Here is a 22,577-nt window from a genome sequence, read left to right as displayed (position 1 = left end):
ATAAATTATCGATGAAAATGTCTACTTCAGCACACTCTCTTTTATCTTCTTTTATTATATATTCGACATATTTGGGTAAAAATGGACGCTTACTCACTTATATTATAACACGGATTACTGCATGACACGATCTACTGCTTTTAGGTTGTCTTTCATATATTTATGTGTTGGTATCTTCGCATTCTCACTTTCTCTAATGGCGCTGAAAATCTTCTGTAACCAATCGAAATATCTGTATTTTTAATAATAATAAAATAATTTGTGTGTATTTATTTATTTATTTATACGCCCATTAGGCTTTTACATACATAGTTCATAAAAAATAATATTCTGAAGATTGCAAGTTCACAAAAGTAATAGTAAAAATACATATAACCGTATCCATTTGACATATTATAACAGCAAGTAAATAGTACAAAAATAAGAATATTCCTTCTCCTAAGTTATACAGACTTAAATTAGTTAATAAGAAATGTAAAGTTTATATGTAAATGCTAGGTAGTGGCAGCAGTAACATGATACAATACGACACATAGTGTATGAGGCCTTTGAGTTAGAAAGCTAACGAAATAATTATTGGCAGTATTGTTAACAAATATACTGCGTTTGACAGGTTGTAGTGGCCTGCTAAATCGAGGGCGATCGGTCAGCCATTTTACATAGTTTATATAAAAAAAATATTGTGAAGAATATAAATATAGAATAGTAAAGCAATAATATAACATTCACCATTAGACATATAAAACCAAGCAAAAAGCAAATCTAAACATGATAGTTTGTAGGTATAAGCCTGTTTTGTCAATCTTGAGGAAATAATTCAATAAGAGGTGCAATAGCTAGGTGTTTATTATTTACGAATGATCACACACGATGCCACTTTTGGAATTTTTTTTAATGCAATTTACATAGAGATACGACCTTACGCTACGCGTGGTAGTTTAGTAATAAAACTACGATATCGAAAGCACTACAATTGACTTGCTTTTGACTTGCCACTTTGAGATCTCTACAGTGCATCTATATATATACATTTAATGTAACGTCATTGCTTATTAATTAAAATTCATGTTGATTGTAATTCACATACCTACCGAGATAGTAATAAATTCATTTTTTAATGTATTTTGTCAGTTAAGGTTCAATGCAAGAAGTAGTTTCAGCAAATTTAATATTAGCAAATTTATTTTTAGTAACAAACTGATAAAAACCAAGTATTTTTTTAAGAGAAATGGCTAATTAAAACTTATCACTTTTTAATTCTTATCATTTATTTATTTTTCAATTATTACTATGACAAAACTTTTTCTGAAAAATACGAGATGTGCGTGCGTTACTCTCCCGACATTCTCTGATTTCACAAAAATACTTCGTATAATTGATGTTTATAATAAAACGGATCATTTAAGTTGTTATTTACAATAAAATTATTGTCCATTTAAACTCTGTATAATATTTCCGTGAAAATATTAGATAATGAAATGATAAGAATTTTTAGGTTACCAACCCATCGACGTACAACAATCACATTTTTTTAAGTAGGTAAAGGATTTTTCTTATTTTTTATTACCATCGATTAAAATAACTATTGTTTATCTCAACCTAACACAACGTCATAACGAAAATAAGTGACCTAAACTAGGGGTCGGCAGTTTTCAATTCTATTCCGCAGTCTCATTAAAAGAACACGGCCGCAAAACGAACTCAAACGGCCCGATCACAATATATAATATTCTCTTTTTACGTGTTCGCTCTAATACTACAGGGATAAAAAATCATTTCATCTCTCGATAGCGCAATCCATTCACCGTAACTGTTGCTCCAGCCTCATTTTCGAAAAAGTAAGGTCCAATGACTCCGCCGGACCATAAACCGCACCAAACAGTAGATATAGAGGCTTTTCAACAATAACTCTTGGGTTTTCCGAGCCCCAGATGCGACAATTTTGCTTGTTGACGAAGCCACTGAGGTGGAAATGGGCCTCATCACTCAAGATGATTTGCATTTGATTCACTCAAGTGAATTTTAATAATTTTAATTCGTTGTTGAAGCGTGTATCGTTCCATTTTTATTAATGGCGTAGTTTCTACTTGTCAAATGTCAAAAAATTATAGCTTAAAAAAAACATCTACCGATATAGCGGACTATTCAAAATAACACCTCTTATTGGAAAATCCTGTATATCAGAATATTATAACAACAGCCATAGATTCCGTCGACTTCTAAGGCTGTTCACCAAAATATTCGTGTGTGGTGTATTTATTTTATAATATCAGTGTATGTCAATAGATGTCTCTGTTGGTATCTACTATTGATTTATCCATAGATCCAGGGGCGTATAACTCCCGCATAACCTTGTAACCCTGATGGGAGGAGTTATTCCCAACCCAAATTCTTATAGACAAAGCTGTTGTGGCTGAAAGCTCAGATCTCATTGGCTTAGAGCAAAAATTGTAGTTTGATCTCTCACTCTCTACCATAGCGACTTGTGTAACAGAAAGAGAAGCTAAGCATGCTTTATGCTCCGATAAAAATTAACGGTAATTTCCAAGACGCCATTTCGTAAGTTGAAATGTCAGTTGAAGATTTTAGCGTAAATATTTTGAATTTTCTTTCACCCATCTAAAAATAATGTTACGTGCTAGAAGAAAGGTGATAAATTAATGCTGTGTTGTGTTATCCGGTCTATCTCCACCAATTGAAAGAAGGACCCGAACCCGTTAAATACAGGTACTAACCTCTCGTTCTTTGATACAATGTTCGTTCCTGATTCCTGAATGTACTTCATTGGCTAATAATTTAATTAATTTTCCTTTTCAGACGTATCCGTTTTCCGACGCGATACTATACCACGTATTAGGATGCTAAAACTGCTAAACAAAGCCACGATTACATCAAACAAGGTCATTTAAACCTCTCCAGAATTGCATCATGTAAGTACCTTATTCAGATATAACCAGCATTTTCAATAATGTTTGTTGACGACAAAGCTGTGGAAATTATATGAAACCCTTGCAGGAGAATTTGAATAACTTCTAGTGCTGTGGCAGTAATAATTAACACTTAAATTTGTTACTCTTTAACTAATATTTGTAAGATGTAAGTCACCTACAGTACGCTTCAACAGTGTGGAATCCTCGTCATTTGAAGGAATATTCTGAAGGTATACACCTAATTTATATTGCAGTGAAACTCGCTCAAGAAGTTTTGTTTTCGCTCCCTACAAATTCTGCAGAAACTGCGTAAAACGCGATTTTTTCCCATACCTACAAGAAAGTTCACAAGTTCAACAGTGAATTAATCGATCACCATTAATGTCCCCTTTTTCTTAAAATATTTTTAATTAATTTTAATCCATGAAATTTATTAAATATGTGTACAATACTAGAATAGAATCATTGGTCTCAAATTTTGTCTTTTTCTAGGTAAGACGAAGGGCATTTTGAGCTGCATTGGTCTGACGGCAGCCCTTTCTCCCAGGAAACAGAAGACGCACTTGGAGATTTTGGGGACCAGACGGCAGCTGCGATATGTATAACATTTGTATATATATAACAGACTTCTGTATATATTCTTGTATTTTTGTGCAAGGTCAAATTAAATCCTAAAGTTGTTGCAGTAAGACAGAAATCCTGGGTTCGATTCCTAGTTGAGACCGTTACTTTTTATTTTTCTGTGTCTTGTTCTGTTTCATTTTTTGTTTAGATAAATTATTATTATCTTCTACTTCAATAATAAATCAATGCTCAATACATCGGTTGTACTGACCCTGTTTTGTATTACTGTCAATTGTCTTTTTGAAAATAAAAAAATATTTTGATGTGTGCATAGCTGTGGGTTTTTTTTAATTTTCCTTTTCCTGCATTCCAATATTTTTATTTTTAAAATATATTTTTTTTCGGCTAGTGAATGAACGATGTTAGTTGGGTGCAGTTATATTGTCTATGTTTGCACTTTTTTTAAATGTCCTTGAGATTTCTTTATGGTCCACGATATATTTACCTGTCTGGACCAAACGACCGTTTTATCTGTGGTTGTCTGTGGTTAAGGGGGTGACAAAATGGCGCCATACAAAAAGCCCGAAGATATCGATCTAGAGAGTGGTTTATTTATGCATAGATCGATAGTAGTAATTTCGGGGTTTACCATTGGAACCATTTTCATTTCTATGAGACAGAATTATACAGGAGGCCCGAATGGAAATAAGTTTAACATAATGTCAGCTAACACAGGACTCGGAAATTAATTTATCAAATTTTCCGTAGGGCCTTAAACTCGTGGGGGACCCCAGCTAAATGTCAAACGATGCATATTGAGGACACTGGACATTTTTATTTAAGCGGAAAATATTGCTTGTGCAATCATAGAGGACTAGCTAAGTTCATTAGATTAAGGCGATGCACTACGTCGTGTAATATTTTAAATTGAGCCGCTATCAATAACAACCCTTACGTAGATGGCGATAAGGTTTAGATTCCCTCTTAACACCATCCGCCTGTTTTGATTCATGCAAGAAAAAAATATGGCCAAAAAGTGCCTTTTATTTTATTTTGTGGATGTTCAGGCATAAATATTTAATTTTTTTTCGATCATTTTATAAATAACATTTGCCACATTATACAATAAAATCATAACAGAAAATGGATTCGTGAGTAGGAGATTTTGAACTTTAAAGCAGTTTTCATAGGCTTTTACATTATTTTTTTCTGGGCTTATAAAAAGATTTATTTAAAAAATACTCGATTATTTCAAAGGCCAAGATGTATTCTACTCGCAGTATTTATGAAACATTTCTAGGCGACCAAATTTTCAAACCAATAACACATGATTTTGCATTACTACGTATGGCCTGGCCTTAAACAAAAAACGCCTGCTGCAATGTTTCTGCGTCTTGGTGAATGTAATGTTTCATACCCCACATTATCATTACATAACATTTAAAAAAATTCGCCTCCGACGCTTTTCCGTTTCTTTCTTAAAATTATAAAAAAATTTACCACTCTCTTCGCACTCATAACGTAGGCTTCTGCGTTTTTATTTTTTTTTCTCTCGTACCATAGGCTCCGAGATTATTGAGGAGCCGGGACTAATGTGCGGTATTCACAATTTCTTATCTTTTTTTATTTCTTTGTTGGTAATTAGCATCACATAAAAAAGATGTTAATATTTAATTCCTATTTGATCTTTCCACTTGCAAAATATATATTTTCATACCACAATTCAAAATAATACATGTTCTCTATTTTATCGCCGGTGGTAATTAATTATAATAATAATAATGATTTATTGTCTTCTTTTCTTAGTAACATATAGAGATAATGATATCCTCACTGGGATCTCCCGTGCTGGGGATTTCATTTAAATATTATAATTTAATTATAAGAAATTAATATTACAACAAAGTAACATATGAATTTAATTATAAACATATAGTATAATTTTTAATAAATCATGTAGTACAATTTTTTTAGTTTTTTTTTTTAAATAATTTTAAAATAAGTAAGATAGTGTTTTTTTGTATAGGTAGTTCAGTTTAGTAGATTCGGTTTTAGTCTTTGATTGATATCAGTATATTTTATATTTCAGATCTCCCCATATTAAGTATTCAGCTTTTTATTTGAGATTTAAATGTTAAAATGTTGAGGTTTTTGAGTGAGAGTGGTATTTTATTGTAGAGTTTAATACTATGATATAAGAAGCTTTAATGCAGCGTTACTACACTTGGTCGGAAGAACAATGAACCGAATGTTAAAGAAGTTCTCCTCTTTAATGACATTTTGTAAAACATGCATACTCGTGCGCCCAAATTTACATCTGAGTTAATGGTTCAATCGTCCACTTTGGTGTTGAGCTATATTTCATCATTACTGTAAGTCTTTACACAAACCGGTTTCGACACATATCAGTATTAGATTAACCGGGTAAGTAAAAACACGGCTTCTTCCCTTGATATCCTGTGACAAATGATAATTGCAAACCATGTTTCCTTATTTTGACTCCTCCCACCCTCCCCCTTCAACTCCCCACCAACTACCCCCACCTAAGAATTTTTAATTATTTGTGCACCTACTTGTACATATATATTTTTTAAATGCCAGTTAAGGATAGGATAAGGATAATCTAAGGATAGGAAGTGTACATTATAAAAATAACACTCTTCTAAATCAAAATCCAAATGATTTATTTATTAAGCATCATCATGGGTGGAATTTACCATTGGTCACAACTTTTCTCGTCCCTAGCAATAGGGAATTCTCTTCACACCAAAAAATCACTTATTATTAATTATTCATATGTAGAAACACTTCAGACCCAAGAATACATGGTTTTTATAATTTTCAAAAATCATTTATCAAAGTTAAAATGACTTTAAAAACAGGCGCGAACGAAATATTTCAATGCAGCTAAGAACGCCCGGTGATTGATCAAGCGTTCAATGGCGAACGATGACGTCACTGTTGACCGGCCTGAGTAGATCCTGCAAACCGATGGCGGCGGCGGCGGCAAAGGTGTGACGTAGCACTTGTGACGTAGCGGTCAAGATGGCGCATGACCGTTTTCAGAGCCGAAATAGCACGCAATTTTTAAAACAACTACAAAAAATTGAAAATGCATTTAAAAAAAAAGAAAAAAAAGAGGCACATAATAAAATAATTAACTTTATTGAAATACATTATTTACAAAATTCCCTATTCTCCTCCAGTCCTCCGTCATTTCAATCCTTTTCCACACAGTCTATCCAACTCTTCCTTGTTGTGCCTCTGTGTCGCTTTTACATATAACATCAGTCAGTGTTAGATATTTTTTCTCTGTGCTTTTGGTCTGGGCTTTTGCAAAAATCTGAACAACAATAATTTGTGCTCTTGCTTTGTGATTTCATTTACATTTGTATTTTTTTCTTATTTTACTCTGTTCTTACACTGCGTAACACGATAAAGTTACCTAGATTTATTCAGATAAGTTATGAACTTTATATATAAATGAATGTGCCGTTACCTCTCCCAAGAGGGGAAGGATAGATCCCTTTTCCCGTACTACTTAAGGTGATTTATTTCAGCTGATGTCTGATTTTTTTCACATATTCCATATTTTTATTTTTATTTTTTTTTATTTTTTTTTTTTAAAGAAAGACAAACATTCCCGGGTTACGAATAACCCAACAATGTTTGAAAATCTCCTACTACCACCACAGAAAGCCGAAAATGTTGCTTGTGTTGTGATGGAGGACTTAGCCAGCCGAGGAATCGAACACGCGACGCTCGGGTGAGACCCAAGCGCTAATAAGTTCTAGTTTTGTTTAATCTATGGTTTCCTTTTCTCTTTTCTCAAAATTGTGTTTCACAGTAATTCTACGCCTCGCCTCACCCTTATACAAATACTAACCCATCATTCATAAACATTCTACTAACATCCTGCTGTGCCCCTGCATATTCACTTGCTGAGTGTAGGGACCCTCGAGGACTTAGAGTCATTTATATTAAACAAATATAGTCCTTAAGAGAGCCCTAAAAGAGTAACTATCTATTACTTATACCATGGCGGCACCCAGTTGGTAATTATTGTGTCCCATCATCCGATATTCTTTCTACACAACCAGCCCATCGATGTTTTTCGGATCTATATAATATTACAATGGTCTTAAAATAGTTGAGTCTTTTTCTTATCATGTTTCGTTAAGTTAATGATTGATACTGTAAGATTATTAACCAATTATAATGTTTGTTTTCCAGGCTGAGAAGAAAGGCTGCGTGGCCACGGAGTATGGCCTGGTATTCGGTATCTTCGAGCTGGTTGTGTTTTTGGTCAGTCCTCTGTACGGCACTCATCTCAACAAGATAGGGCCCAGAGTTCTCTTCAATGGAGGCATCTTCACCACAGGGACGTGTGCCATTCTTTTTGGGTAAGACATTTGAAAAAAAACAATTGGCAGAAAATTAAAGGATACCCGCAAGACTAGAATGGCATTGTTTTTAAAGGTAGCACAATTTTTGTATGGAGACCTGTTTTTAGAGCAGAAATTTCAGCAAAATCAGAATTGTAGAAACATATATAACCAGCGCAAAGAACTAGACTTTGGTCCAGATTTTTGTATATCTTCCGTCTAACATAGATACATATATAATACTAGAACATGATTCAAACACAGGCTGAGAAAAGATAGAACTCTTGTTAGCTTTAAAAGTAGACTTAGTTAATTAAAATGACGTACTGAACTTACGTCAACAGACAAACGACATAAATGTGTAGTGCCTAACCTTTCCTTATCTGTGGTGTGTATTTACTACACATTGCTTCTAATAACTTTCATAACTCTATAAATATAATAAATTTTGGGTTCAGATTTTAGGTATTCCTCCGTTATACATTTATGCACTGAATTAAAAAAATAATATTTTACATAGTTTTCAAATTCAATTAAAAATCAGAGATTTTGGTCGAAAATCAGGAACAAATACACCAATACAATAAATCGTGTGATACTAATACGCGAAGAGTGTGCGAGGAAATGACACGCTATTGATGTCTCGCTTTAATTTGCTATGCGGAAACATGAGACATCCACACGTCTGCAGTTGTATTTTGATTTAGACTATCGATACCTACGACCGCACAGCTGTTTTTGTGCCAGCCGCCAGCCGCTAGCCAGTTGGCCGCGAACCGTCATTAGATGTGGACCCCTCGCACGTTTCTTTAGCATCTGCCGGTGGTTTTTTTCATGTTTTCAGCAATTAAATTACAATTATTATCACTTTTGATATAAAATATAATAAACCTAGTCGATTAGCTATGAATATTCATATTTTTCCGATATTAAATCGCTTATTTTGAGATGTGTATTGACTACACAGCACCGGAACGCGTGGATTTTTTTAGCACAGCAAGGGAAAAGTTAAAATTGACGGGATCATTTATGTATTAGTTGTTCTATGATAATTGTCTTATTGTTACCATGTAATATTAGGGACAGTCTTTTAGGTATTAAAATGTTTTCTATATCATGTGATATGTTCATATTCTGCTAGATTTCTTTTTACATTCACCTGAAGTCTGAAAGTTATGGGAGATTTTGACTGAGGTGATTTTTAGGAGCAGTAAAGGAAAAAGATTGTTACTTTAGAGTGATTTCCATACTTGAGAAGACTTTGGGCAAGGTTTTGGAAATTCTTAACTTTGTCGACATCGAGGCGATGGCCACGACAGATGGTAGACGGTAGACGGTTGACAGAATCAAGGGCTTTTGCTTCTTGATCAAATAATGATGAAGTCATCAGATTAGCGGGGCAGTAGGTCTTTATATCCTTCGCATGTATATTGCTTAGGGAGAGTTATGATAAATATTTTTCAATCTGTGTTTAATGTAACTGAATTATTTCCAGAATGTTGGACAAAGTGGAGGGGCACTATCCTTTCATCATACTGAGTTTTATCATCAGGATAGTGGAAGCCATGGGCAATGCGGCCTTCCTCACCGCCTCCTTTGCCATCATAGCTAAGGAGTTCCCTGAAAACGTCGCCACCATGTTTGTAGGTTCACTTATTACATTTTATGTTATTATATAAATCATCATTGCTTGTAGAGCTTTGAAATGCTATGTTATGACACAAACAATAGTTTGATTTCTCTGCAAATATTATAGCCGAGTAATCCAAACCAATGTGAGTTCAATCGTTTGCTAGTCCTGCGTCATTGCAAAAGCAAGAATTTCCGCTATTATTTCTGGAGTAGGGAAAATCCATCCTTTATTAAAAAAATCTAAAGACACAATTTTTATTTTTAACTCTTGGTGTGTCGAGAAATCTACCTCGTCTGTACCCGTAGTGTGCTGACGAATCCACCGTGTATTCACTAGTAGTTCACCGCATTTGCTCTTGATTGCAATGAGTTTATTAACTCCTGGGAGTACAATGCTTTATATAATATACTATATTCTGTATTGTATACTTTTAATAAATAAAAAAAAATAAAAAAAAAATTATTGTATTTTATAACATAACGGCAAACAAGAATATTTTTCATTCACCTGGTAAGGAAAAAGAGTCGTTAATCAATATCTTAATATCAATCAAGACTCTCGTTTCGTCACGTGAAAATATATTAATTTCATCTTTGAATTCTTATATTTGTGAAAATGATAAATTTTCTAATATTCAAAGCCATAGTACTGTATTTATTTTCAGGAAAGCCTAATAAAGTGTATTTTTATTGTGAAGATTACTTATTTAGCTTTATGGAAAATAAAATAAAACACATGAATATTCTCATATTTCTTTATAATATATATTTTTTATAATATTAGAGAGAAAAAAAAACATTTCTCTGAATTCAAGTAGCTATTCTGGGAAAAATAAATCAAGAGGGTACAATTCACAACAACATGGTTTAGCGAAAAAACAATGCATGGTGGGTGAATGTCATTTTATCCCCGGCAGACAAAGGAGTAACTAAGTCGTGGGAAGATGAAATTCCAAGGGTAAAGTTAAGCGAATTAATGATGCCAATTTATTATAACATTCGAAGGCTTTTGTGTCCTGATAAAAAAAATCTCTTTCACTGTATAATGAGTAATATGTTTATAACCTCAATTTCTAGTGATCTCAATAGTTCACTTTAGGACTTAGACTGATCCAATTCTTTCTTGTAGACCGCCGGGAAGACATCTTCCAGGGGCTAGTGATGTTGTGATGCTACGCGCAATAACCTTTTAATGAATATTTAATATATTCCAGGCATCTCTGGAGACATTCTTCGGTCTTGGTCTGATTGTGGGACCGATGGTTGGAGGTGCTCTCTACTCTGTGGGCGGCTACTCAACCCCCTTCGCTGTGATGGGTTCTGTGTTATTCGGAGCTGCAGTCATGACTTACTTTGCTCTTCCGAAGCACGATGAACCGGAGGAAGATTCGGAGAATGGAGGTAAGTCGTACACAAAATCTGGCTTTCGATAGATGATTAACTCTTTGCACGCGGCCGTATCAACTGTTGTTAGGGCAAAAAGAACATACTCACACGCGGCTGTATCAACAGTTGATACGGAAACTTTGACGGCCGATATTCCAGCGCTCTTTCGTCATAAATGTATTTCTTACACACTTTGACATTCGTAAAACTATCACGATGCTGACATCTACAAGAATTTCTCAAAAATAAAATTGTATTTCATAAAAAAAGATCGATAATCAAGTGCGCCTCTTCGCGCCTTTTAGTCCTTTAGTTTACATTTTTGTCAACGGATGGCTTTATTACTAGTATGTCATTCATTACTAGTATTCATATCATAAGGTATGGAATTACAGCGTGGGGATTTTCCTCTAAAACAAATATAAATCATGTTCAAGCAGTTCAAAATTCTCTTGTTAAATTATTAGCTCATAAAAGTTTATACGAACAAAGGCATAATGTTCCACACCTTTATCAAAATCTGAAAATCCTCTCGGTAAGAGCAATTGTGTGGTATAAAATAATTTTTCAGCACATAAATAGCCCTATGTACATAAATAGACTGGAACACACTTACAATACTCGATTTACATTAAATGAAGGACTAATCGTACCAAAGCATGTAAACAAATATGGAAAAAGAACGCTAGACTACATGATACCAAATTGTTTAAATATGTTACCTGCAGAAATAAAAAATGTACAAATATAAAAAGAATTTTTTTGTTGAAAAATTGGCTAGCTGAAAGAAATAGTTTGTACTAGACTCTAATACAAACTATTTCTAACTGCATACGCTTTAATTGTTTTTTGTTTTTATTTTTATTGTATTACACCTCTCATGATATGAATGTATGCATTTGATATAATCTGTTTAAGTTAAAAGCACCCAATGACAAACTACTTTAAAGTAGTTTATTGGGACTTTTTGATTTTTGTATATTATTTTGATATTTAATAAAAAAAAATAAAAAAAAAATAACTAAAAATGATAAGTGATCATGGTGTCCCACTTGTGTCTATCAACGCAGTGGCCTAAGTACACACACGCCGAGTGAATGGCGGGACCACATTCAAAAGATACGGTACGTCTTTGTATGAAATTTTATGTTTTTGTTTTTATAAACATCTAAGAGTGTTGACACACGAGGATTTGTTTTCATATTGTTGAGAATAATCTGTTCTGTCTATATAGTCCAATAAATCATGCCAGAATGCTATAATTTGACATTTAATTGCGTGCATAGGTATTTGAAAATATGTACCGCGTACGGGTATAGATAAAACGGAGCAAATTAACGCGTTCAAAAGGTTAAGACCTTAAACTTCATATTGCTTTCCTCCTAGAAAATAGGGCTTCATAATCAAACCACACTGCAGTCAGTGACCGGTACATTTCATTAAAAAAGATGAGACGCTGAAAAGACAAATTCTCTCAAAAGAAGCGGAACGTTAAAAAATAAACAAAACAGAAGAGATTGTTTCGTTAAAAACTGTGTAAATCTACAAAAAAATCACATAAAATATAAGCAATTCCACACACACCAGCTGAAAATCATGGGCAGATGATGTTTCCAATGATGGATTCGAGGCAGCAGTTTCCAAAAGAAATCTGTTCACAGTCGTTCATGCAGGGCTCTGGTTCCAGTCAAAATAAATAAATATATTTTTGAACGAGGAAAATTTGTAAATTTGAACTATTCCCGAGGATCTTATAATCGTGCATTAACTCTACAAGACCTATGGTGACGGCTGGTAGCCCGCTTTGACTTTCAATGTGTATATTCTCACTAGAGTCAAAAGAAACCGAAAACCAAAAAATTTTTAACCGTTAATATCTCAGAACTCAGTTTTTCACATAATGCTGTTTTTCCGCATAAGCCTCAATTACACGATGCATATTGTTTACCATTTATTGATTGCCAATGTTAGTAGTTAGTTTTTTTAGTTTTAAAAGCAAATTTTGTGATTAGTACTTTCGTAAAACGCAAGTTATTGATGAATTGCTTTTTCTTAATTCCAGTTTCAATGATCTCACTACTGAAGATTCCATCCGTCATGCTGGCATCCTTGACTATCATCATCTCCAGCACCAGTATTGGATTCCTGCAAGCCACGTTGGAGCCCCATCTTCGTCAGGTAAAGATAATAAGGAAGGAAAATACGTCTAAAATGAAATACTCTTCATGTTTTAACGTGTAAATCGGGTTCTCTATTTATGAACTAGTTGCCTATATTAAGTTAAAAATAAATAAAAATATATATGTACATTTAAAAAAAGACAAAAGATTTTTAAAAATCAACGCAAAACATGTTACTGACAGTGTTATGTATAAAATGACGTACCCGATATATGGACAAAATGACAGCCTCAAAATAATCTGCACAATTCACAGACAAATAGGTTTTTTAGACAAATGTACACACATCAGTGCAAAACGCATGAGCCCAATAAATGACATAGATTTTAGCCAAGATTCTCCTGGCTTCAACCGAAAATATAAATCATTACATGTATCGACCGGTCGGTGGTCGAGTTGACATCGCGTTTGGGTCCCACCCAGGTGTAGTGTGTTCAATTCCTCAGCTGGCTAAGTCCTCCATCACAAAACAAATATTGTCAGATTATTCGTAACCAGGAAATGTTTGTCTTTCTTTTAAAAAATTAATTAATATATGACCACACGCTATTTCATTTTGCCCATATGTAAAAATGTCCGTTGGCAGTAAAAATTGAAACAAAGAACTATTGTAAGAGATGTTAAATGTACTTAGATAGCACCATTGGTGAGTTATACGTGTTGCAAGTAGCAAATAAAAATCTTATATTTAATGAAGTTAAGTGAATGGCAAACAAAATTCAGCGACATCTCATACGAACCAACGGTAATACCAAGACCAAGAGAGGATTGTGTAGCCGTGTGGTTGCGTCATAGAGCATGTTTGGTAGTTTAAATGGGAACTAAAAACCTATTAATCGGATTCGGAGATAACAGCAAAATTCATTTGGAGATATTTCCCCACGCGTGTATTCCTTCCTCTATATCTTCTCTTTATGCACTCTACTATCAGAGGTTGGCTATTATGAAGGTAACCCTGCAGACCGAAACAACTTAATAGTACTGAACTTGACCAGTCATGTAGTTTTCAAAGCCAGCGTCTTCCTTTTCCACGTCTTCCAGCATCTCATAATTTAAAGCTCCTAGACCAAGAGTCGGCAGTGTTTGCGGCTCTTCAGACATCTCCAATTCCATCTCCAATCCACCAGCCTTATAAAATGGAGTCGCCGAACAAACTTTGACTAAAGCATCAGTTGCCAACTCAGATCTTTTAGCTTTAAGAGCTAAAATTAGCTCTAAATCTAGGTAATCAGCTCCAAAAAATGGTTAAGCTCAGATATTATAGCTCTTTATTTTATACAGAACTCATTCACTTAAAATGATAATTTAAATGTAATTTCTCCGATAAACTGGCTATTTCTATTAGACAGTAATTATCCTCTTATTTTGAATGTCAGGTTAGTGCAAAATTTCACCAGGTAATTTCAAAATCGTTATCTATTGGTTAGTTTTATCTATGGGATGGGGTTGTTTTTCTAAATCCCCCCCCAAAAAAAAACACCAAATATAGAATTAAAATAATTTTCCACAAATTTAACCAAAAATTATATCTATCATAAGTAGGTACTTTGTTGCTTTAATTTGAAAATTAAAATTTAAAAAGATATAATATTTTTTATTATAAGCAGACTTAATTATTTTATTTTGAAAATGACAATTGACATAATTTTCTGTTACAAAATTATAGATATCATTACTTTGGTTCCGAGGCAACACAGGACAGCGGCAAATCAACATACTTTTGAAAAATGATAGTACATAATTTAAAAAATGATTAAAAAACGCCTGTAACCTAACCTATCTAGTTTTTATCACTTTTCATGACTTTATATCACTATTCAAGAGCGTGTTGAATTGCCACTGTCCTGAGTTGCCCGGTTACCCATAACTCTGAATTCTTAACACAATTCTTTATATTCCAAACAAATCCGAGTTCATTGAACCAGAGTTACATAACAGGCAGACCCACAAACGGAATTAATATATTTGATTTTTTTTTAATGTTTCTAGTTTGACTTCACTCCTGTAATCCTGGGCCTGATGTTCATTATAAACGGGGGAGTGTATGCAGTGACGGCCCCTGCCTGGGGGTGGATATGTGACCAGCCCAACTTCAACCCCAAGTGGATTAGCGTGCTCGGCTGCGTCTTTGTGGCCGTCGGCTTCTTGATGGTGGGGCCGGCTCCTTTCATCCCCAACGATACGTGAGTCATCACAAATGTTACTGCTTTGGACTAAAATATGATACATATATTCAGTCAGCAAGCTTTTCAAATGACAATAATAGCAATAACTGAGCAGAGCCGGCTTTGAGCCGAATGGCGCCTGGCGCCAGTAAAGACTTCAAGGGTGCAGTGTTAGGTATTATCAGCGCCTTGGTGCCTTGCTAAGTCGGCCATGTTAGACCTGAACGGACTATAGCCGAAATATCCTGAATTGATAACATGTCTGGTGTTTACGAATATGCGGTCAGTCCTGGTTAAAGGGTCTCCTTCAACCTGCCTCTCCCGATTCGTCCCGCCCTATTACGCAGCTGGTGGGTAGACACATCCGCCATCAAGATCAAGACAAATCTCACCCCATGAACCCATGAATTAAAAACTAAGTCACCAAACATGGCAGATTTGTTGGTTATCAAATGAACGGTTCTTGGGGCGGCCGTATTCATACCCGTCTACCAAATTGATGTCGGCAGCTTTACGTCAGTTGTAGCCACAAAAGAGATATTGTCTCTTACTCCTAGAACCCAAAGTTAGATCAAATTTAGCGTCGATGTTTGTAAAAACACTGAAAATACTTTTAAAAATAAAAATGATTGTTTTTCCAGGTCTGTCACAATTGTCATCGTTGGTTTGGTGTGTCATGGCTTCGGAATGTCCTGTCAACTTGTGTCATCCTTCACTGATGCACTGAAAACTGCTTTGTAAGTATTAAGCATAACAATAGACTAATTATTTCCTCCCGTCCATGGTTGAATCCTTTTACAGGAGCCTTTTTCAGAAGTTTGTTATTTATGGTAGATACCTACCTATTGCTACCAAGAGCTCGGGTGTAACGTTCTCTTTCTGTCACTTGCATTTTTTATAAGAAAGATGTAGGATTTTTATTAATATTATCAGCTGTATATTGTAACCTTAAAATTTACTATATTAATATTTGTCTTTCAGTGGTCACGGATTCCCAAACACAATAGAGACTTATGGTCTGGTGTCCGGACTCTGGACTTCGACGTTTGCTCTTGGTGCTTTCATTGGGCCCACGGTTTCTGGTTTCCTGTTTGATAAAGTTGGCTTCAGGATGTCCACCATCTTCATCTTTGTACTACACGCAGTATCGGTAAGTTTCACTCTTTGATCCTACCTAAGGAATTTTGTTGGTGCTAAATTTCTCACTAGATGGCGTCAAGACATATTATATCTTCATTTGTTGGTGAAATATTTTTACTATTTTTACTTTTTTTGAACTAATGTTTATAAGATAAGGTTTTTATGAATATTAGATTATAGGCAACTAATTATTACTTATATTAATTTCTTATCCTTTGTGCTATGTATAAAAACCTTGTCTTATAAACATTAGTTTATCATTAAAAAATAACATATTCATATCATTTAAAACAGTGTGTATATGGTATACACTTTTGCAATCTCATATACGATACAGTTATAAATATTATATAAAATACTGATCTCGAATGGAGATTTTTTAAAGTAATTGGAAACCGTTTTAGATAGTAATCAGACTTTTTGTATATTTTGCAGGGAATTGTGATGCTGATCTACCTGGCATTCGGCAAACAGAAGTACGGAGAGTTCAAGAGGCTTGGGGAGAATGAAGATGATGTACACAATGAACCTCTGAGGGAGAATGGATCGCTGAAGAGGTAAATACAAATAATAATTGTCCATTCGTTTCAAGATAAAATTGTATACAACATAATTGTATATAATCGTATTTTAGTTGAAATTAACTGCCCAATGATGTCTTACTTACGGTGGGATTTGTACCCCTCTCTAAATGGTCTCCGCTGGCTGAGGTCCCTCTCTAATCGCATACTTCCTCCTTCTTACCGCAATCCTCAGTCCTTCTGTTCTACTCCAATCCTCTTCAACGCAGTACATCCACCTCTTGCTAGGTCCGCTGCTGGGTTGCTTCTACTAGAGCACCTACTTGATCATAATTTTCAGCACCGTATAATATTTTTTTGTTGTATGTTTTTTATTTAGTTATAAAAAAATTACATTTTTATATCTTCTTATTTCTATGACAATGGAAATTTTACAATGCATCTAAAACTTATCCTTCATAGTAATTAGGCATAATCCATGAAAAGCAGCAAGGCTTTTAGCTTCTTTAACATCTGTCGGTAATTCATTAAAAATCTTAAAATATTTTGACAGTTAGACAGTTTTTGGGAGTCTAAAATCTCCACTGTTTCTCGTGGGGTAGCCATGTATTGCGAAATTAATATTTATATTCTTAAACATGTATTTCGGGAGCATCTTATTTTTTAGCTTAAATATAAATATTAGGGTATTGTAAATTATTCACTGTCTCACACTTAACATTCCTAGTTTTTTCTGCATAATAATTATCTTAGAATACCTACTACAATTCAATACTGCTCGCATGCTTATATTTTGAATTATTTCCAATATCTTTATCTGTATTTGATTGCACAAGAAAAGAACACCCGAGTAGTAATTTAAACGAGATGCTACTATATGTACTATTATAAACTATTTAACTTCTATTTATATCTAATTTATTCGTTATTCTTCTTAGGAAATTAATCTTTTTTGCCATTTTCTTATCTAATAATTCAAATTTAGAGTTAAATTTGAGTCGATTGTTTATTATAATGCCCAAGTATTTGATTTCCTCTACTTACTCTATTTCTTCATTGTCTATGATAATTTTACTGAGTCTGTTGAATTTTTTACCTATTACCATCTGGTACTCTTTTTCATTGAGTGTGTGAGTCAGTGTACTTTCATAGATAGTGTCGACTGAGCACTGATAATATTTATTTATTTATTTCACGCCTATTGAGGCTTTCACATAAATATTTATAAAAAATATTTACGAAATTATACACGAAAATAGTGCAGGAAACGACTATTTAAAACAATTGCAGAAAAATAAATATAAGGTCAAAATATCACTGAACTTGATGTACACAAAACATAAAAAATCCAAAATATTTTTTCTGTTTCAGTTGACAAAATTATTATGTGTTAGTCAAATCAAATTAAATACCTTTATTAAAATATTCCACTACTTGATGAAAAAAACTTCAACAGGGTATGCTTATATATTGAAATTGATGTACTAAATATATCAACAACATCGTAGTATTTGTTTCCTAGCTGTTGAATCCGTCGCATAGGAGTGTGATATTGGGACGTTGATATAGAATTGCTACAATAATATGGTAGGTACTGTCTTGTAACCGACCTGCTTGGAGTATGAAAAGAAATTGTATATAATAAATCAGGGGTATCAAACATTGAATTAATAATTTTATACAAACAGGTTAAATCGGAAATAATTCTGCGATCAGATAATTTTATTAAATTTAATGAACAAAGTACGTTATCGTAATTTAGGGTTTCTCTAGGAATGCCCATTTTAAAATTTACATATCTTAAACATTTATTTTGGATTCTTTCAATCGCATGTGAATGAACCTCATAATTTGGGGACCAAACCGTGGAATTGTATTCTACATGACTCCTTACTAGTGACATATATAATGTTTTTACAGTATTTACATTATTGAAATCACTAGACACCATTAAGGTTAAACGCAACGCTCGTTGTATTCTACGTGTTCACAGATGGCGTTAATTAATTAATTTTGTTTAAATACGCTTTTGCAAGGTATTGCTTTACAGTATTAAGACAAATTATTTGTTTGCGCCCTCATATACGCAATATGAATATGAATAAATAGTTTTGTCCATATAAAAACTCAATTCTATCGAGAAAGGCATACAAATACAATATTGGATTGAATCATCGGTAAAATATTGTATTTGTGTGCCTTTCTCGAAAGAATTAAGTCTTTAAACGAACAAAACTATTGATTCATATTCATATTGCGTATATACGGGCGCAAACAAATGATTTGTCTTAATATTGTAAAGCAATACCTTGCAAAAGCGTATTTAAACAAAATTAATTAATTAACGCCATCTGTGAACACGTAGAATACAACAAGCATTGTGTTTAACCTTAAAATAAATCCCAACATTTTCAAAGCTTTATTGGTTATTATTTCAATGTGCTTGATAAAGTTAAGTTTCGTGTCAAACCAAATACCTAAGTCATTAATTTCCGAGACAGATACTAACGACATATTGTTAATGGAATAATCAAAAAATATTGGATTCTTTAATTTAACCTGTATTAATATTAACAATTTCAATTTGTTCTTGCTCAAGACTCTGAGGATTTATTTATACTGTGTTTTTACAGACGATCAGCTCATTTATGTGAGAACAATTCAGATATAAAAACTAAGTTAATATACAAATAGGTACAGCAATTACAAAAATCTACTCAGACAGATAAAGATATAATAGATATTAAAATATAAAACCAATAAAAATAAAAATACAAAATTTTAAAATTATACGAAAGACAAATAGTGCAAGTAATGCATAATTTAATCAATGGAAAATATTTTTTTTACCAAAAGCAGAACATTTTTTCTGAATCCATATAAATTACTGACGAAAATGTCTACTTCAGCACACTCTATATTATTATCCCACTCTAAATTATAGTATTAATACTTACTGATACGTTTTGATCGGTCAGTGGAGAAGCGGGAATGCTGGGTTGTAGAGGGCATCCTTGTTTAGCTTTTAAGAAACACCTCCATCTCATTTTAGGGACGTATGCCGTATTCGGTACATCTCCTCTACCGATGACCAAGATAATGATTTAATGGAATGAAAACTTTCTGTTTGTTTTTCCAGCTCTAGATCACAAATGGCTATATCTATTGAGAGGGTCAGACCATCAGGAATGAATAGTCTCATTGCCTGCAACAGCTTCAAAAATAGGTATGTTGTTTTACTAGTTTTGGGAGTTTGAGATTTTCTGAAAGATAACATTTCAAATGAGGAGTGCATTCAGGACGATTCCCGCATTCCGAATTTTTTCCGATACTTAACATACTTCCCTTGAACACTTGAAGTTTTTCAGTTCTTAAAGAAATATGCGTTATTTTTAAAGATATTCGATTGAATCACCGATACAATATAGTATTTGTATGCCTTTTTTGAAAGAATTGAGTTTTTACACAGGACAAAAACATTTATTCATATTTTAATTGCGTATGTACGGCACAAACAAATAATTCAACTTAATATTTTAAAGTACCACTTGCGGAGAGTGTTTTTTCCTAAAATGATTAAGTCAGCGCCATCTACAAATGAGCAGTTTATGAATAATTTTAATATTACCCCTAACTAAACTGAATGATTATAAAAAATCTAAGACCATTGAATATTACAATTTATTATCTAGTTTCCTTGTGTTAACGATTTTGGCATTCATTTGGGACCAAAATAAAAAGGGACGACAAATTTTCAAGCTGTTCATAACTTTCGTCAAATCAAATGAAATAAAATATCCAAAACTAATATTTATTTATTTTTTTCAGGAGGAATGCTTACTCCAAAACTAACGGCAGCATTGGAGGTTATGGCAGATCATACGGCAGCCTAGAAGCAGATAGATATCGCCTAATATAAATATATTTACGACAAGTTTTTTTAGTTTAAATCCACTGTAAATAAATTAAATTAGTTCTAAGTTAATGAGTTAAGATTGTCTGCATGAGATTTTTAGGAACTTAACGGCTTCCCACGTCTTTTTCTAGCCAATGACAAAGCCTCACAAAGACGCCAAAGATCTACCATCATAGACAATGGAAACAAATTGAACCATTATTAGTAGATATACCACTGTTTCTACCTGCATAACTTTTAGTCGTTTGTTAGTTCGTGCAGTTTGGTCGTAGCTGGATGACACTCGAACGATTCCATGCCACATCTTTCTTTGTTTATCTTATCTACGATTTAAACGTTAATTGTCTCCTGAATGCATTAGTAATTTATGTTTTAACAAAATTTTAATGAATTTATTTCCAATTAATATGAGTATTTTCAATTAAATATTATAATAAGTCACGTTATTTTATTTATATTCTGTTTTGCTTTATGGTGCCAAATATGTATTTTTGATTTATTCCCCATTTGTACCTGTTATTGCATATTATCAAACTGTTTTATTTTCTTAATATTAAATGCAACTGCTTGGATTCAATCGATTAGATTGGTATTCCGGAACGTGATTCCGGATCATAAATTTATTGATCCGGTTTGAGAACTTATTCCGCTAAAAAGAAACTGCTAAAAATCGTCACCACCTCAACCCAGGTCAGGACACTGAATCCTTATAATTATGAAGACATATCTAAAGATATAAGAGTCTGATTTGATTCAGTGTTCTGACCTGAGTTGAGGTGGTTTATTATAAATTCCTAATTTGGGAGAGGCAATTTAGCACTACGGTTGATAAATTGTTTGAATTTGAGCAAATATAAACTTTCTAGATTCTTAAAGAAGACTTGTTTGAACCACTGTCACACATGATCGTTGATGAACATCATTTGTCTGTGTGACATTTGCCCGTTTCATCGTTTGAGCAGCACGACGATTTCACTGTTACGCTTGACGGCTGATCAGACTTTGACAAAATGCTGAACAGGTCGAGAAAAGGCGGTTGATAAGACACGTTAAGATGTTAAAAATTAAAATATTACGACGGGTGTTGAAACCTAACCTAACCCAACCTAATCCTTAGAACGGTACCGATGTTATATAAAAATAAGTCAAGAACGCTGTTAAATATTTAATAAGAATAACCTAGGTACTCATATACCAAAACAAATGTCATTAAATAGTTTAATTTAAGGTTAATTAGTTCTATTGTAACCTAAAAATTGTCTATTGTAACTTTAAATATTTTTAAATACATAATACCTCAGTAGAGTTGTTTGATATTTCATTAATGCAATGAAATTTATGTTCCAATTTTACTTTTTAAAATATCTCTACATTCTCAATGTAAATTTTTTGTACATGCTATGAATCAAAGTAGGTAACAAACAAACAAAAAGTACCTACATATTATTTGATCATAATACTGTTTAGATGTTATCAACACTATTATAAATATTTATACCAATGTTTCTTTAATAAAAGCAATATAAAGCAAAAACGTTTTGTATATTTTTTGGTTTATTTTCATAATATAAGAATGGGTTTTTTTTCACAAAATATGGATACCGTTAAAAATGTGTGGAAGATTAAAAGTTTATTTTTTTATTATTCTGATCATTGTACCATACATAATTACTGATTTTAAAAACTATTTAAAACCGCACATACCGAGATGGTTCCAATTGGCAACAACCTCATTATGACATGGAGACAATTTGGGAG

General features: G+C 33.3%; 1 protein-coding gene across 1 annotated transcript in view; it reads left to right on the top strand.

Annotated features, from left to right (window-relative positions):
• Positions 1-22,335, top strand: part of LOC149411093 (MFS-type transporter SLC18B1-like) — a 39,963-nt gene extending 17,628 nt beyond the window's left edge. The window contains exons 2-11 of the mRNA XM_089647700.1: positions 7,728-7,897; positions 9,375-9,522; positions 10,726-10,912; positions 12,960-13,075; positions 15,067-15,260; positions 15,884-15,979; positions 16,224-16,392; positions 16,818-16,939; positions 20,043-20,129; positions 20,732-22,335. Coding sequence (XP_089503826.1) covers positions 7,728-7,897; positions 9,375-9,522; positions 10,726-10,912; positions 12,960-13,075; positions 15,067-15,260; positions 15,884-15,979; positions 16,224-16,392; positions 16,818-16,939; positions 20,043-20,129; positions 20,732-20,822 — 1,380 coding nt within the window. The 3' untranslated portion in view covers positions 20,823-22,335. The remainder of the gene's footprint in view (positions 1-7,727; positions 7,898-9,374; positions 9,523-10,725; positions 10,913-12,959; positions 13,076-15,066; positions 15,261-15,883; positions 15,980-16,223; positions 16,393-16,817; positions 16,940-20,042; positions 20,130-20,731) is intronic.
• Positions 22,336-22,577: the final 242 nt, after the last annotated feature.

This window comes from Hesperophylax consimilis, chromosome 26, assembly GCF_061612785.1.
Source record: "Hesperophylax consimilis isolate HC1 chromosome 26, BYU_Hcon_1.0, whole genome shotgun sequence".
NCBI lineage: Eukaryota > Metazoa > Arthropoda > Insecta > Trichoptera > Limnephilidae > Hesperophylax > Hesperophylax consimilis.
The sequence above is the reverse complement of the archived record's forward strand: the minus strand, read 5'-3'. Positions and strand labels throughout refer to the sequence as shown.